The sequence below is a fragment of the Schistocerca gregaria genome, chromosome 4, assembly GCF_023897955.1.
Source record: "Schistocerca gregaria isolate iqSchGreg1 chromosome 4, iqSchGreg1.2, whole genome shotgun sequence".
Lineage (NCBI taxonomy): Eukaryota > Metazoa > Arthropoda > Insecta > Orthoptera > Acrididae > Schistocerca > Schistocerca gregaria.
The window spans coordinates 721,019,344-721,037,311 of NC_064923.1; the positions used below are offsets into that span (position 1 = coordinate 721,019,344).

The 17,968-nt window shown below is 42.0% G+C and overlaps 1 protein-coding gene across 1 annotated transcript in view; it reads left to right on the plus strand.

Moving 5' to 3' along the window:
* The window catches only part of LOC126365815 (cilia- and flagella-associated protein 157-like), a 157,142-nt gene that overhangs the window by 31,957 nt on the left and 107,217 nt on the right, over positions 1 to 17,968 (plus strand). Inside the window, exons 3-4 of the mRNA XM_050008406.1 lie at positions 14,443 to 14,611; positions 14,704 to 14,806. Of these exons, the coding sequence (XP_049864363.1) occupies positions 14,443 to 14,611; positions 14,704 to 14,806 (272 nt within the window). The remainder of the gene's footprint in view (positions 1 to 14,442; positions 14,612 to 14,703; positions 14,807 to 17,968) is intronic.

Below are 17,968 nucleotides of genomic sequence, written 5' to 3' on the forward strand. Positions count from 1 at the left end.
GGACCTCTGAGGTGCACAGGAAGAGGTGAGTGTGGAGCAGAAGCTGTATCATACCGGCTTTAGCAGGTGGAAGTGTAACCCCAGAGAAATCCTGAAGCAAGTGCTCAGTTCTAGCGAAGCAATTGCTGATCCTGCAACTGGAGAAGCTGCAGAAGTGAAAGTTCTGTCGCAGATTGAGACATGGGAAATGGGCAAGTGAAAAGGGAGCAGAAGAACAACAGTAAAACATTTGGAGGCTCAAGCATTCAGAGAGGTGGCTACCTGGGGGAGCACAGATACTGTGAGAAAAGTTCCAAAGGTATACACAAGAGTTATGATAAGGTTATCCCTGTTACCAGTTAAAGTATCCCATTGTGGAATGGTGTGCATAGAAAACTAGAAAGTGTACAGGTAGCAATGAATGATATAACTTTATTCCAACAAAGAAGAAAACAAGAAAAAAAACAATAGAATCAGTTTCTCAGTGAAAGAAAAGTAAACATCATCCTGATCTGTTAAAAATGTCACTATATACATTACAGTTCCTTGAATATGCACGAGAGAGCACTCAGTTTGTCACAACTGCTGTTGCTGCAGTAGGCAAGTTCGGAATTTGTCATGGTCACAATCAGTGGCTATACTTTTGTTGTCGGGATACTGACATGCTGTATTGGGAGACTCACAGTGGAGGCCAGATTTTCACTGATCAAGAGCTGTAGGCAGCAGTCCTATAAAGGCTGTCAAGCATATCATTATCAGGAAAGTGACCAGTGCTGGATGTTTGCAGTGACCAAGGGGTCCTTGTTACTGCAGCAGTGAAGTGGAGCTGCTTTCTCTGCAGGTGTGTGACAGGGTGGCAACCTGCAGGATTTTGTTGTAGTGTGTGGCTGGGTCATCAGGTACCATGCACCTTCAGGTAATTTGACAGTGTACATCAATTTTTTTTTCAAATTTACGTAATTTTGGTCTGTTTCCAGTAGTGGGTACATGGTTTTTGAAGTGCAGTATGAGTAGACATGTTTACATACATATATACACTTTCCATTTTACAGCACATTTGTAAACATTTGTCTTGTGTTAACAAATGTGCTGTCCAATGAAAGTGTATATATGTATGTAAATGTGTCTAATCATACTGTGCTTTAAAACCATGCTGGTAACAGACCACAATTGACCTAAATTTGGAAAAAAATGATGTAGGCTGTTAACACACCTGACGATGAGCTCACAGGGCTCAAAATATATCATGGATTGAAATAAAATCACTGTTGTGACTGAAGAGGTTCTTTATTTTACAAAAGTAATAGTCACAGAAGAAACACTGACAGCAATGGATAAAATTAAGAGCTTCAGTGGATTGGAGATAACAGCCAACCAGTTGCAAAATATAGGTTTATTAAACCTCATCATGGTTTCAACTGTCTTCTTCAGAAGGTGCTACACATCGAATCGCATATCTATATGTGATGTGACGGCTCTCAACTGTCTAATGCATTTGTGGGTTGTCCACTTAATCGCCATTTAAAATACATAATATAAAAGAAGTAGCTCTCTACTGTAGAACTTTGTCTTAATTTTTTTTAAATACCACACATTTCACATTGGATCCAATATATATGTTTAAATATAAAACATGGCATCAGATTCTACTGAGCATAAGCATGACATGTACTGAGCTAGCAACATGTGCCAGTGCATCCATGATTTACTAAACATGAAATTTAAAATTTCAGCTTTCCTTCTGCTGTCTTCTATGGCCACAACAGACTGGTTAATGAGTAACTGGATACAAGCCTTCAACCTGCTTAGTGATTTTACTTGGGACCAGAATTTTCTTGGGTTCTTGACAAGATCTTTTGCTAAACTATGATGGTGGTAGTTGTTGTATGCTTTGTGCATTTATATTTTACAGACATGTGAATTTCTGCTAACTTCCGCCTTTCATTCTGCTACTGAAACAGAGAAGGTATCTATTTTCCTAATTTTTCCCATCTTGGGATCCCCCATTTTTGGGAAATCCCTGTACTATTTATTTAAGTATCCAACTGCTCGTGAATGTAAATGGTTCATTTAAATTTGACCAATCATGGTATCAAATTTATTTTCTGATGTGGAAGGTATATGATGAACTAACACTGTCGTGAAGTGATTTTCAGTGACCAGTACATCTGTTAATATTTTGAAAAGGATAGATCACTACTCGCCATAAAGACAACATATTGAATTCCTGACAACTACAATGAAAACGCTGTTTCACATTGAGCTTACTCCTAAAGTGTTCTTCAGAAAATAAAACACACACACATTCAGACAAGCAGGCACACCTCACACACACATGGCTGCTATCTCCAGCTGCTGTGGCCAGAGATTGTGGCCATGTGTTCATGAAGTGTGCCTGCTTGTGTGAATGTGATGTGTGTTTTCATTTCTTTTCTGAAGAAGGCTTTGGCCAAAAGACAGTGTGCAATAGCCTTATCATTGTGCTCGTCTGCAACTCAACACATCTTCTTTGTGTTGAGCAGTGATCTAGCCTTTTCATAATATTGTTGATACTCCAACCTGGTCTTCCCATTGTTCAAGTTCATATAAATATTTTGATCATGTCAAGTGCCACTCAGTATATCACTTAAAACTTCTACAACTCTGGTTATATTAGTGAGGTTCTGATAATTTTTGGGCTAATTTTTCCTGTGCACTGTCTGATCAACATTTCTTCTTGTAATTTCCTTAGAGTTCACTTATGACAAATTCCCCAGCATATGTAGTTCCTCATTCTACTGCATCTCCTTTCAAATGAAGTGGACACGATTTAAATTCAACATTGTTCCATTAATCCAGTGAATCATTGACTTTTCCTAGCACAGTTCTATAATATGTTCCTTGAGATTTTTAGCATGCTGATTTATAATTGCTTTGGTAATGATTTTCAGAAAATATATATGGTGTGTGTATCCTCCAGTTTTAAAGTTCGGAAACTATTTTATTAAATTTTTCCCTGGTTCCAGTGGAAATTCCTTTAGTAACTTTACAGGAAACACTAACATCTCATTATTGTTTGTCTTTTTAATGACCTCTTTAGTATTTTCCAGCTCTTCCCAAATTTTCGTCAATTCCTCTTCTGTTTTGTCAGAGTTTTCTGTTGAATGAGGTGAACACATGGATAACTAATCTTTCTTTTATATTTTGTTCTACTTTGAGATTCACCTGTTTCTCCAATATTATTGGAGTAGAATCTGAGACAACTATCCCACCGTAATCTCTGAAATGTTCTAATTCATCTTATCTTAGGCTGTTGTTGTTGTTGTCTTCAGTCCTGAGACTGGTTTGATGCAGCTCTCCATGCTACTCTATCCTGTGCAAGCTGCTTCATCTCCCAGTACCTACTGCAACCTACATCCTTCTGAATCTGCTTAGTGTACTCATCTCTCGGTCTCCCTCTACGATTTTTACCCTCCACGTTGCCCTCCAATGCTAAATTTGTGATCCCTTGATGCCTCAAAACATGTCCTACCAACCGATCCCTTCTTCTAGTCAAGTTGTGCCACAAACTTCTCTTCTCCCCAATCCTATTCATCTTAGGCTAGAATCTTAAATTTGCCTTTGAATGCCAGCAAATTCCTGCTGGGTAGATTCATGGAACTGCTTCAAGTTGGTGGGCAGTGCTTTGAATTGTTCATTATTTAATCTCTAATTAAATCATATTACTTCCTGATTTCAGAATATAATTTGCCGTTTAGGTTCAACGCTCTTTAATTCAGTTAATCATTGACTCAATTCAGTGTTTTTCTAGTGTAGTTCTATATGTTCGTTGATATTTCTAGCTTGCTGATCTATATCACATGTAATATTTATTTTTCGCATTTCACTGTTAATTTGTTTAATTTCATCCTTTTTTGGAGGGAGGCGGGGGGGGGGGGGGGGGGGGGGGCAGATGGTCTAGCAGTAAGTGCCTGGGAACCTAGAGATGATGGAATCACATCATGGTCAGACCACAGATTTATTACCCTTTGTTCTAACCTAGCCTTCACCCCACACCAGTGTGAGGAGTCACCAGAAATGACACATGGTTCGGATTCTGCATCAGACTGTAGGTCCCCTTTCCCAGGTTGGATAACTCGGGTGGATTAGGCCATGCAAGTTGCAGAAGTGGCATCGAGTTGAAGGACTTGTATCAATTCATTGAATCACATGAATTAATATCATACATAATTTTTTTCCTTTCTCATAAAAGCTCCTCCATTTATTATGTTTTTACTGTTGAAAAAAAGAAATTCAATTACTTCTCAGTGTAATTGAACTACTTTCTGTTTTTGTAACACTTTTTGATTACTGTCTAGAGAAAAATTAAACACTGCTCTTTTTCTAAACACTCCCAAAAAGTATTTATATTTCTGGAACTGCTGACCCATGGTGAGTGAGAAAAACAGCATGACAAGCTGCTCCATAATGTTCTGATTGTACCTTCTCACAGCTGACACTTTTGGGCAGGCATCTTGCATTGCAATGAGCCGATGATGAAGCTCACACCCAATGACAAAACATTGTTCCCATTTTCCACAGGAAAGCCTGAGTAATAGATTGTCACCTAAAGTATGAGAAAGTATGTAGTAAGAGATCATAAGAAATGCACATAGATCACTACATGTGTTTATAATAAAAATGCTTTAATTACTTGATTTTGGTGTAATGACCATATCTTCTGTCTGGGTGTCCAGGGCTTCTGTCCAAGTCTCTAGATCAATTTCATCCAAATTTGCTATAGAAACAGCAGGGTTCACAACAGTCAGAGCTGTGGAGTTTGTATACTCCTAGCTCCAATATGAGCAGAAACACAGACAAATATGTGTTTTCCAGCTCCTGGCATATAGGGTGAACTGGACAAAAGGCATGTTGTGTGGAAACAGTATCAGCATGCCAAACCAAACTACTTTGCAGGGCAACCTACATATCAGAGGCAAGAAACAGTTTTCTGAGACCTGACATGTATGTTGCCCTGCATGACAGGCATGTTGTGTTCGAGTAGTATCAGCCTGCTTTATCGACCTGCTTTGCAAGGTGACCTGTATATCAGGGGCACTAAATGATTTTTCATGCCATTGATGTATAGCCTGCCTTGCATAACAGGCATGTTGTGGGAGTGGTATCTGCCTGCTTTATTGAAGAGTATTGTAGATGCTACACGTGCCAATGAGCATGGTTGGGGAGAAGTTGACATGGATAGAGGAGGGGATGGACAGAGAGAGGGGAGGAGGAAATGGATAGAGAGAGGGGAGGAGGGGGAGATGCATGAGGAAGGTGGAAGGTGTAGAGGGGCAGTGGGCTAGTGAAAAAGGAAGAGGGTGAGCCGGAGGTGGAAAGAGAAAGGAGGAGGAGCATATGGTCAAAGGCAAGGGGAGGAAGATACGGACAGAGAGAGGGAATGAAGGAACCAGACAAAGAGAGGAGGGGGAGGAGATGAAGAGATGGAGAGAGTGGTGAGGAGGAGATAGGCAGACAGAAGTCGGAGGATGAAGTGGACAGACAGAGGAAGGAACAGGTGGACATAGAGAGGGTAAGTGGACAAAAGATTAGTAAATATATAAATATAGGCTAAATCCTCTGCTGGACTTCTAACATCAACTCCTGTCACTGAATCCTCAACAGCTGTAATTTGTATAATCTCTTTTGGTATTCTCTGATTTTCTGTCAAAATGGCACTTGCATCAGCATTTTCCTCTATGTCTTAGCCCTACTTAACAGAAACAAATTTTGCATTTTTATAATCTTCATGTATTTTAGAACAATACAATGCACAAATTACAACATATATCTCAGGTTTTCTCAGTGCAATTGATTAACTACGTGTTTTTCGGTGCCCTGTATAGTTGTTTCCATTTTATGCACAATATTTTTATGACTGGCTCAGTTGACTTCTTCGCTCTGCAAGTTGTGCTGTTATATGCACACACTGCCTGGTTGGAGCAAAACTCACAGCACCTGAAGAAGATGACTGGGTTGGTCATTGTAATGTTGTGGATAAAATAGAAACAACAACGCAGCAGACCACCAGAAAGCATAGCTATACAAAATATAGCCCGAAAACAAATAGCTGTGGAATACACTGAAAAAGAAAAGATATATTCAAAGTCTCTCAATTTCTATTGTACACTACTTGCTATTTAAATTTTTGTGCAGAAATGGCAGGCGCCTTGCCTTTGGTTTGAAATGTACAGGTGGCTATAATCAAAGTGCAGCTACTCAGAGATGTCCACTAAGGTCTATAGTTATCGCATGGCAGTGAAACTTGGTAGATATTCCAATGCATTAATGTGGAATGAATTTATGCTGGAAAAAAACCTGCTCCGAATTTTGGCCTCCAGATGTGAGTCTGGCGCTGTGAACACAAGAAAGACATTAATAAAATATTTCTATCTGTAATGGATGAGAAACAGGATGTGAGCAGAAAAGGTCAGACAAATGAGAAAGGCATAATACCGATTTTATTATTAACTGCTGCTTACATAATTTGTTTGGTAGGATCACTAAAGATGTCAGTGAGATGCTGGAGACCAACCGTGTCCCTGGTAAATGCATTCTTTTAGCTATCCACAGAACCAAGAGTCCCATGGATTCAGATCAATTGATCTTGAAGGCTATGCATCTGGAAAACCTCTGGAGATAAGACATTCATGGAAGGTTACGTTAAGCAGATCTTTCACTGGGCAAAAGACATGAGGTGTCACCCCATTTATCATGAAAACAGTGGTTTCCAAACAGTTGCACTCTACCAAATCAGGAATCACATGTTGAACAAGGAGGTCTCGATAACATGTGAACTTCACGACGTACCTGACAGGCCCTCTGGGTGTAGAGGAGAATGAGCCGAGAATAAAGGTGCTTGTGGTCCGCACCACACAGTCATATTCGGTGAGTTCTGTGGCTTTTCATGTGCAACATGTGGTTTAACTAATTAATGGAAAATCTCATATAAAGATGTGAAACAATTACTACCAAAGAGATAGAGGGGCTGGCCAGTACTTACCTCAGCTCAGTACAGCCGATAGAAACACAAAAAACAACCGAAAATTTAAGTTCCTAGCTTTCGGAATAAATGTTCCTTCATCAGGGAGGAGAGAGGGGAAAGAAAGGGAAGAAGGGAAAGTGGATTTAGTTACTCACAACCCAGGTTATGAAGCAACAGGGAAAGGAAAACAGGGAAGGTAGCAAGGATGGAGGCATGGTTGTCAGAGGGAAGCCAAAGATATTCTACTGCAGGTACTGTGCCAGCTTCAAACCAAAGAGGATGCATACAGAAGTAAAGAGGTGTATAGTATAAAGATGTAGGATGGAAAGATGCATGAATGGCTAAAGAGGAAAGGGAAAGAGGAGAAGACTGAAAAGTAAATGGGAGTGAGGTTGTTTAACGTAGGTTCAGTCCAGGGGGATGGCGGGATGAAAGGATGTGCTGGAGTGCAAGTTCCCATCTCCGCAGTTCAGAGGGACTGGTGTTGGGTGGGAGAAGCCAAATGGCACATACAGTGTAGCAGGTTCCTAGGTCCCTAGAATTATGCTGGAGGGCATGCTCCGCTACTGGGTATTGGACATCTCCTAGGCGGACAGTTCGTCTGTGTCCGTTCATGCGCTTTAGTTGTTGTCATACCAATGTAAAAGGCTGTGCAGTGCAGGCATGTCAGCTGATAAATGACATGTGTAGTCTCACACGTGGCCCTGCCTTGAATTGTGTATGTTTTCCTAGTAGCGGGGCTGGAGTAGGTGGTTGTGGGGGGATGCATGGGGCAGGTTTTGCAGCGGGGTCGGTTACAGGGGTAGGAACCGCTGGGTAGAGAAGGTAGTCTGGGAATATTGCAGGGTTTAACAAGGATGTTACGGAGGTTAGGGGGACGACGAAAGGCAACTATGGGTGGTGTGGGGAGAATATTGTCAAGGGATGATCTCATTTCAGGGGTTGACTTGAGAAAGTCATATCCCTGGCGGAGTAATTTATTGATGTATTCGAGGCCAGGATAATATTGGGTGACAAGGGGGATGCTTCTGTGTGGTCTGAGGGTAGGAATATTGTTGTTGGACGGGGAGGAATGTATTGCTCGGGAGATCTGTTTGCGGACAAGGTCTGCAGGATAGTTGCGGGAGAGGAAAGCACTGGTCAGGTTGTTGGTGTAATTGTTGAGGGATTCGTCACTGGAGCAGATACGTTTGCCACGAATACCTAGGCTGTAGGGAAGGGAGCGTTTGATGTGGAATGGATGGCAGCTATCAAAGTGAAGGTACTGTTGTTTGTTGGTGGGTTTGATATGGACAGAGGTGTGGATGTGAGCTTCAACAGGATGAAGGTCAACATCCAGGAAGGTGGCTTTGGTTTTGGAGAAGGACCAGGTGAAATTCAGATTCGAAAAGGAGTTGAGGTTATGGAGGAAATTAAGGAGTGTTTCTTCACCATGAGTCCAGACCACAAAGATGTCATCTATAAACCTATACCAGGCCAGGGGAAGCAGCTGTTGGGTCTTCAGGAAAGCCCATGAAGAGGTTGGCATAGGATGGAGCCATCCTGGTTCCCATGGCAGTTCCCCTGATTTGTTTGTAGGTCTGGCCTTCAAAAGTGAAGTAATTATGGGTGAGGATGAAGTTGGTAAGTGTGATAAGGAACGAGGTTTTTGGATGATCTTCGGGTGGAGGACTTACCTTAAAAGTTCCCATCTCTGGGTGCAATTCCTCCTTCCACCAATCTCTCCTGGACTTCCAGAACCTTCAATCCTTAGCCCTTACCCAACTTGTCCTGAATCTCTACACTACTTCATGTAACCACCACTCCCAACAGCTCCTTCCTCTCTTCAAAGTCCTCCACCTCTCAAACCCTTGCTTGGAGAACACACTCAGGAACATCATCCTAGAAGCCAGCTGCAAACTTGAGTCCCATGCCACACACCACCTGAAAAAACTATCCACAGTGCTAGTGCAACACCTAAGAAGTGGGGTCCCTCTCCCTATCCCTCACAAACACCAACCACAACAGAACCGTCAACAAACCCTACTCAATCTCCCCATCCCAGCACATACCACACACAGACCAAATCTCAACTATAACCACAGTCAAATGCCACATATCACCAACTCCAATTCAGTTCTAAACCTCTCATCCAGATCCCTCTCTCCTCAAGAGACATCCGTTCTATCAAAAGGCTTAACCTTTAGCCCCACACCTAAATTCAACCACACTGCTCTGGTTAAAGATCTCCTCTCTTTCACCCGGAACCTCAACTGGAAATATCACTTCACCACCCAAACACAGCCCCCAAATACTAGACCCAGTGTTGAACCTTGTTTAGAACAGTTCCGACCGCCTTCTCAAAGGGATCCTCCTCCCCTCCCCCAAAACCATCCCTTGCAGACATTTCAGGAATTCCTCACATCCAGTGTTGCCTCCCAGTCCTTCTTGAAGAACATCCCGACAACCCCCAACATCACCCCAGCTGAATCCCGTGCCATTAAGCAGCTGAAAACAGACCGCTCTATTGTAATCCTTCTGGCGGATAAAGGCTCCACAACTGTGGTACTTGACCGTGTGGAGTATGTGGCAGAAGGACTGCGTCAACTCTCCGACACCTCAACCTACAAAGCTGTTACCCAGGATCCCATTCCCTCCATTCAGACTGAGCTGCAGAAAATCCTAAAAATCCAAGGTCCCTCACAAGGCCTCACAATGGCTTCCATAGACTTACTCACTCCACCTGAGCCACATACCCCTACCTTCTACCTATTACCCAAAATCCACAAAGAGAACCATCCTGGCCGTCCCATTGTAGCAGGCTTCAAAGCCCCAACAGAACGTATCTCAGCTCTGGTAGACCAACACCTCCAACCTATCACCTGCAGACTCCCATCCTACATCAAGGACACAAACCACTTCCTAGAACGCCTCAAATCCATTCCCACTCCCCTCCCACCTGAAACCTTTCTTGTGACCATAGATGCTACATCCCTTTACACAAACATCCCACACACCCATGGTCTCTCTGCCCTTGAGCACTACCTCTCCCAACGCCCACCCGAATATCTTCCAAAAACCTCGTTCCTTATCACACTTACCAACTTCATCCTCACCCATAATTACTTCACTTTTGAAGGCCAGACCTACAAACAAATCAGGGGAACTGCCATGGGAACCAGGATGGCTCCATCCTATGCCAACCTCTTCATGGGCTTTCCTGAAGACCCAACAGCTGCTTCCCCTGGCCTGGTATAGGTTTATAGATGACATCTTTGTGGTCTGGACTCATGGTGAAGAAACACTCCTTAATTTCCTCCATAACCTCAACTCCTTTTCGAATCTGAATTTCACCTGGTCCTTCTCCAAAACCAAAGCCACCTTCCTGGATGTTGACCTTCATCTTGTTGAAGCTCACATCCACACCTCTGTCCATATCAAACCCACCAACAAACAACAGTACCTTCACTTTGATAGCTGCCATCCATTCCACATCAAACGCTCCCTTCCCTACAGCCTAGGTATTCGTGGCAAACGTATCTGCTCCAGTGACGAATCCCTCAACAATTACACCAATAACCTGACCAGTGCTTTCCTCTCCCGCAACTATCCTGCAGACCTTGTCCGCAAACAGATCTCCCGAGCAATACATTCCTCCCCGTCCAACAACAATATTCCTACCCTCAGACCACACAGAAGCATCCCCCTTGTCACCCAATATTATCCTGGCCTCGAATACATCAATAAATTACTCCGCCAGGGATATGACTTTCTCAAGTCAACCCCTGAAATGAGATCATCCCTTGACAAAATTCTCCCCACACCACCCAGATTTGCCTTTCGTCGTCCCCCTAACCTCCGTAACATCCTTGTTAAACCCTGCAATATTCCCAGACTACCTTCTCTACCCAGCGGTTCCTACCCCTGTAACCGACCCCGCTGCAAAACCTGCCCCATGCATCCCCCCACAACCACCTACTCCAGCCCCGCTACTAGGAAAACATACACAATTCAAGGCAGGGCCACGTGTGAGACTACACATGTCATTTATCAGCTGACATGCCTGCACTGCACAGCCTTTTACATTGGTATGACAACAACTAAAGCGCATGAACGGACACAGACGAACTGTCCGCCTAGGAGATGTCCAATACCCAGTAGCGGAGCATGCCCTCCAGCATAATTCTAGGGACCTAGGAACCTGCTACACTGTATGTGCCATTTGGCTTCTCCCACCCAACACCAGTCCCTCTAAACTGCGGAGATGGGAACTTGCACTCCAGCACATCCTTTCATCCCGCCATCCCCCTGGACTGAACCTACGTTAAACAACCTCACTCCCATTTACTTTTCAGTCTTCTCCTCTTTCCCTTTCCTCTTTAGCCATTCATGCATCTTTCCATCCTACATCTTTATACTATACACCTCTTTACTTCTGTATGCATCCTCTTTGGTTTGAAGCTGGCACAGTACCTGCAGTAGAATATCTTTGGCTTCCCTCTGACAACCATGCCTCCATCCTTGCTACCTTCCCTGTTTTCCTTTCCCTGTTGCTTCATAACCTGGGTTGTGAGTAACTAAATCCACTTTCCCTTCTTCCCTTTCTTTCCCCTCTCTCCTCCCTGATGAAGGAACATTTATTCCGAAAGCTAGGAACTTAAATTTTCGGTTGTTTTTTGTGTTTCTATCGGCTGTACTGAGCTGAGGTAAGTACTGGCCAGCCCCTCTATCTCTTTGGTAGTAATTGCAACATGTGGTTTAACAGTTTCCCAAAGTCAGCAGTTCTGTGTATTCACCACACTCTGTAGTGTAAAATGTGCCTTGTCACTGCATAGAATATTGCCTGGCCACTTGTCATTAACTTCGATCTGTGCCAGAAACCAAAGACCAAGTTCAGAACATTGCTGTGGATCATGAGGTTTCAGTTGCTGCACTGTCTGGATCTTGTACAGGTACCAGTGTCAAATACACTACAAAACTTTCTGTAATATTTGCCATGGGATGGACAATTCTCATGATACTGCATGAGCAGTAGCACTGGCTGGGGCATATGTTGCTTGGTCAATTACAGCAACGGCAGCTTTGTCAGTAGCTTCCACTGGGACAGGACCCCTTCCTCTTCCATGTGGCACACCAAGCTGACTTGTGTTTTTGAATTTCATTATCATCTTCTTTAAACCATTTAATGATATTCGGCCTCTCCTCAGATCTTTCAGTCAGTGATACTCTCTCAATGCAGCACTGTGATTGCTGCTGTTCACTACATCACACTGCATCTGTAATGTGCGTATCCCCTCTTGAGATATATGAAGGGTCTCACTGAGACTGTAATTACCCTCCTCCCCCCCCCCCCCCTCTCTCCAACTTTGTACAGAAACAGATCTCCCATGCCTTACCTCTCCAGTCAACCACCATCTCGCAAGTATCACCGTCCAACCGCTGAGGAGCATTCCCCTTTGACTCAGTACCACCCACAACTCAAGCAGCTCAGTCACATTCTCTGTCAGGGTTTCAACTACCTCTCACCATATCCTCAAATAAGGAATTCATTATCCACTGACATTCCCATCTCTCCCACAGTGGTGTTCCATCACCCACCAAAAATACATAAAATCCTCTCCATTCCTACTCAATCCCTGCTCCCTGACTCTTGCCTCATGGCTCATAAGCATGTAATTGACCCAGACGCAAGATCTGTCCCATACATTGTCCCCCCACCACCTACTCCAGCCCAGTCACAAGCATCACCTATTCCATCAAAGGCAGGTCTATCTATGAAACTACACATGTTATCTACGATCTAAGCTACAAACACTTTGCTGTGTTCTAGGTGTGCATGACAACCAATAAACTGTCTGTCCACATCAATGGCCTCTAGTAAACTGTTGCCAAGAAACAGCTGGACCTCCCCAGTTTATGAGCTTGCTGTCCAACACAACATCTTCATTTCAGTGACCACTTCACAGAATGTGACATCTGGATCTTTCCTACCAATACTATCTTTCCTGAATTGCACATTTGGGAACTCTGCCTCCAGTATAACCTCCATTCCAATAAACCTCCTGGCCTCAACCTTCGTTAATCTCTGTTCTTCCCCCATCCACCCCCTTCCCTGTTCCCGTTGCAGCACTCTACAGCATTCTATTTCACCAACACACCCACAGTTTGTTTACTTTTCTCCATTTCTACTGCCTCTCCACCAACCCTCTCCCCCTTGCTCTCTGCCCCTCCTCACCCTCCACCTAACCTCTCAACTGCACCTAGCTGCCCTACCCTCTCCCCGCCTACTCCCTGTGTGCTCCCACAAGGAGCACTTTACCTCCCCCCCCCCCATCCCATACCCCACTGTCCCTCCCACTCCTGGCCCAGCCTCCCCCTTACCCTACCACCCACATTGCTTCTCCCATTGTATGGTGTTGCTCGCAGTCTGGTCTCAGCAGTCAGAGACTGCGGTCATGTTGCCTAATTCAGAAGAAGGCCTTTTGGTCAAAAGCTTACTTGTGGTTGTTGAGCCTATCTGTAAGTTACAATACTATATTACCAAACAGTGCTGCTGAAACAACATCAATTTAAACCACCAGTTCAACAGATTAAAGGTGACAAAATCTAGAACTCATTTATTCTGTAATTGTTTCAGCAGTTACTAATCATCCACATTCAGAGCTTTAAAAAATCTTAACCCTAATTAGTTACCAATCAAATTAAACAATGAGGGTTAGTAGTGACAGTGCATTGCTGCTGTTTCAATTTTTGAGGTGAATTGTGAAGCATTTTCTTTCATATTGCCTATCTGTTATTTATTTTGCTCCTCTCGCCCTAGTTTTGACCCCATTTTCTATTTAATTCCTTTTCTAAATTTTTTATAACAGTAGTTGTCTTTCCTTTCCTTGTCAGCACATCCCTTCTGATATTTTCATCTTTTTCCCTCTCTGATTCTTATTTCAGTGTGAACTTCCCTTTAGTCAAATTTTTGAAATGCACTACCTGTCTCTTCTAACCATTATTCTCGACTATTATTAGCAGTGAATTGTTAATTTTCCTTCTTCTCCAGCCCTTGATGAGTCTCTCACAGGTAGCTTTTTACTTGATCTTCAAAGCAGCTAAATTTTTTCAAAGATTTCCTCCCATTTTCCACATATCATTCCACTGCTAATTAACCTTTTATCCTATTCTGTTGTCTCTTGTTTGATATGAAAGGAAGTTTCATATTGGATTCCTGAATAGGAATTTCCTTTTGTTGGATAAAAAGAAATTCTGGTTCTGAAGCCAGTATGTGTGCCTTCATTTGCTCATATTTGTCTCTAGTACTACCTGATAAGTAGATATAATTTATTTGTTTGTATTCTGAAGTTGTGGTTCTTTAAAAAATATTATTGTTTTAGAGCTAGGCATGTCTTAAAGTCTGAACTTTGGTTCAAAATAATAAGAACCTTAATCATGGAATCTTAGTCTTAGCTACTTTTTATTTTTTACATGCATAGGCTTAAAGCAAGGTGTTTGGACCTAGAGCTCAGTAATGAAGAATATCAAAAATTGTATGAGGTTCTTGATGAAGACAGGGCAGATATAATTTCATACTTGAAAAAAATTCTCCAGGAGAAAGTAGGTGAAATTCAAGAACTGCAGGAGAGAATTGATGGACTGAAAAAGGTAATAACTGTTAAAGCAAAAATGTTTATCTTGGCTGCTCAAATTGATGCTTTTCTCTCAACATTTTTAAATTAATTTTTATTTTTTGTCAGTCTCGGGAAGCTGAAACAAAAGTGTACAAGAACAAAATCTCTCAAATGGAACATGATTACAAAATGATGCATGAGCAATTAACATCTGAGATACTGTTAATAAGTAAGTATAAAGATAAGTGATTAATCATAATTATATAATTGTTCAATAGGAAAACATACTAAATTTTATGTAAATAAATGGGACAGTATCATCTCTGAATGGAAAATGAATTTCATGCTTGGACATTTTGTGGTCCCTACTTTGTATGCCATTTGTAAAAGCTGTAATTTATAATCAAACATCATATGAAGAAATGTACCAAAAAGTCTCTGTCACATGAAGTATAAAGGGTACAATTATAAATGAGACTTAGAATCAGCAGTGCTGTGCCAGGATGAATACCATGCCACCTCCGAAGTCAGTCAATGATTGGCAGTGGATGATGTGATAAGTAGCTTTGCAACATCTCTGTAACATCAGGCTGCGTGTACCAACACTGCACCAGCCTGCAGGGAGTATTGCACTCCAATTATGATAGCTGAGTTATCGTCCTGTTCTAGACTATTCAGAATGACGTACCACCATAACCATGAAATCAGTGGGGGCAGCAGCAGCTCATCATCATTGAACAACTGGGCAGTTAGGAGATCTCAAGCCTGCACTGTTCTGTTCTGCTCCAATAATGAGGATGCCTCTGCTTCTGCAAGGACATGAACCATTTTCTGCCACCTAAGCATCTGGGCCCCAGAGGCAGCCCTACAATTTGCTGTAATCTTGAGAGTATTATACGAGGGTCCAGCCATCTCTGCCCTCATTGGGAGTACAGCAGAAGACCACTACACTCCAAGCAGTGGGACATGACACAGCCTGATGTCCTGCTGCTGCCATCAGCCTCACTTACTACAGCCAGAAAAAATGAGAGTTGGGTGGTGCAGCAGCAGCATCATAAAACACCAATCAGCAGCTGGAGGGCATCATGTTGGGGAAATATCATAGTATTCTCTGTGCTGCCAAATAATGATTGTAAACAATAATCAGTAAAAAGCAATTGTTGCCACTCTGTAGACCATCTCCAACTGCCCCAGTGTAGCAATTGATGTCAGGATAACTGCTGAAGATGAAGATGGACAGCCAGAAGACAGCAGCCAGAACTATGAACCTTCTGTGGCAGGTTCATCCTATGCAGACATGTAAGTGCCAAATTCAAGGTTTTTTCTGGACTTGTATGGTTGTTTACCTATCCTTTCTTCTTCATTTTAATTTTTATTTTGGGTATGCTGTATACTAGGGTCGTTAGTAAAAAGGCAATATAGAGAAGCAAGTTTTGCTCAGGAAGCTCAGCTAATAAATCCAGTAGCTCAATTACAAGCAGAGTTAGCGCAACTAAGGAAGGAAAGAGGGAATGGTCACTTGCAAGTACACCTATCCTGGACACCAACACTGTTTTAGTAGAATATATTAAATCTTGAGCTTTAAAGACAGTAAATTGTCTTAAAGTGGCTCAGTAGCAGGACACAAGATGCAGACAGGCCTTTTCTCATGTTATTTGATAAAGTTCCTGTTTGATAGCTGCTGCACTACAATTGTGCAGTCAATGAGCTGGGAAGCCTTCTATAACTAAGAATGTAAAGCAGCATCAACTGTAGTGTAGCTAAGTTGGCACCAGGCACTCTTGGAAAAAATCATATACACTGAATGTGCATGAAAGTATGTGAGCTGTCAATTTCCATCCTGCAAAAATTATTTTTAGTCACACATGTGTATAAGATACAGGCTTTCCACCATTCCTCAGCTTTTAATCTTGTTGCATAATGGTACAATTGGCTGCATTCCATCACTCGGCTGGGTAGCTATTCATCCTGAAGAAGGTGGATTCCATCATTCAGTCTTGGCTAGACATGTGATACAACATAATTAACACTAGGAGGACTGGCATTTGTGAACTACCTAGAAGGTCTGCCACCAGTCATTTTGACTGGTGAAGTTTTTCTTCTTTCTTTTCAGTTTTACTTCTAAAGGTTGGTAGTGCATCATGCTTATTGTACAAATGTATTAAGCTTAAAAATTTCTGTAGAAAGTGTAATTAATTAAATGAAAATATCAAAGTAAAGAATACATTGTAAATGCAAAATCAATTTAAACTAAACGTACAAATACAAATAAACATATAATTATACAGTAATAACATTTTTATCTGTATGACTTGTACTCAGTAAAAGCCTCATACTGGTCATAAACATATATTTAGTATGAAAAATAAAGAAAAATAGACACAAATTGCTGTAGCAATAATGAGAAAATAACATTTTTTTCTGTCAATGACATCTTTTCAGTCAAAGCCTCCATCTTTGTCAAAACACTTTGCACACATGTACTGAAGACTTCCAGCACTTGGATGACATACAAATGTCTGGCATTCCACACATTTTGTTCAGACTTCTGCAACATTCAATATGGAAGGTCTTTCATACCGGTACATTATGAACAGGTACTTTCCTTGATTGAACATACACAGAAGAGAGTTCTTCTGCTAATTTGAAAAGAAACATTCTATTCATTTGATACATTTTTCTCCATTTGTCTCTCTGTGAAGTACCCAGGTACTGATCATAGCAAGGTCTAGGACATTGAAAAATACATGCATAGGACATCTGCAGCTGCCAAGCTTGACAGTGTCCAAATGAGACATCTGGTCCAGAATATCACCCCTAATGGAATTGTAGAAGCTCACACTTTCAGGGAATTTCTTCTCTTTTTGCTTGTCATCTGTAACTGACTGCTACATCGTGCTTGATAGAAGAATATTTTTCTTGGTCTTCCTCTGATAGGAAGTAATTGCTGTATCACCAGATTTGTATAAATAGTGTCATACAAAGATCTGGCCGTAGTCCTTCTGATGGAGGAACTTCTCCTTGGGTGTTCTTCATTGTACCCACCATGGTTTGGTCCTCCTGCTTCAGCTGCTCTGCAAGATGTTTGGCTGTGAAGAAATTTTTGCATGTTATATTTCTTCTTATTGAAGGGTAAGGTTGTGTGAGATGTGTAACAACATGCTCTACATGGGTATGTTAATGGGTCTTTCACTTTGTTCACCCAAGTAAGGAAGTCCAGTCACCATATATTTGCTACTGGCATCTGCTGCAAGCCAGAAATTCAAACCACATTTGTCTGGTTTATTGCTCACATGTTGTGTATAGCAGCACCGAGCTTTACATGGATAGAGCTGCTCATCTATGTTTATAAATGCACCTGTTTTATGGATCTGGATACAGTTAGCTACAA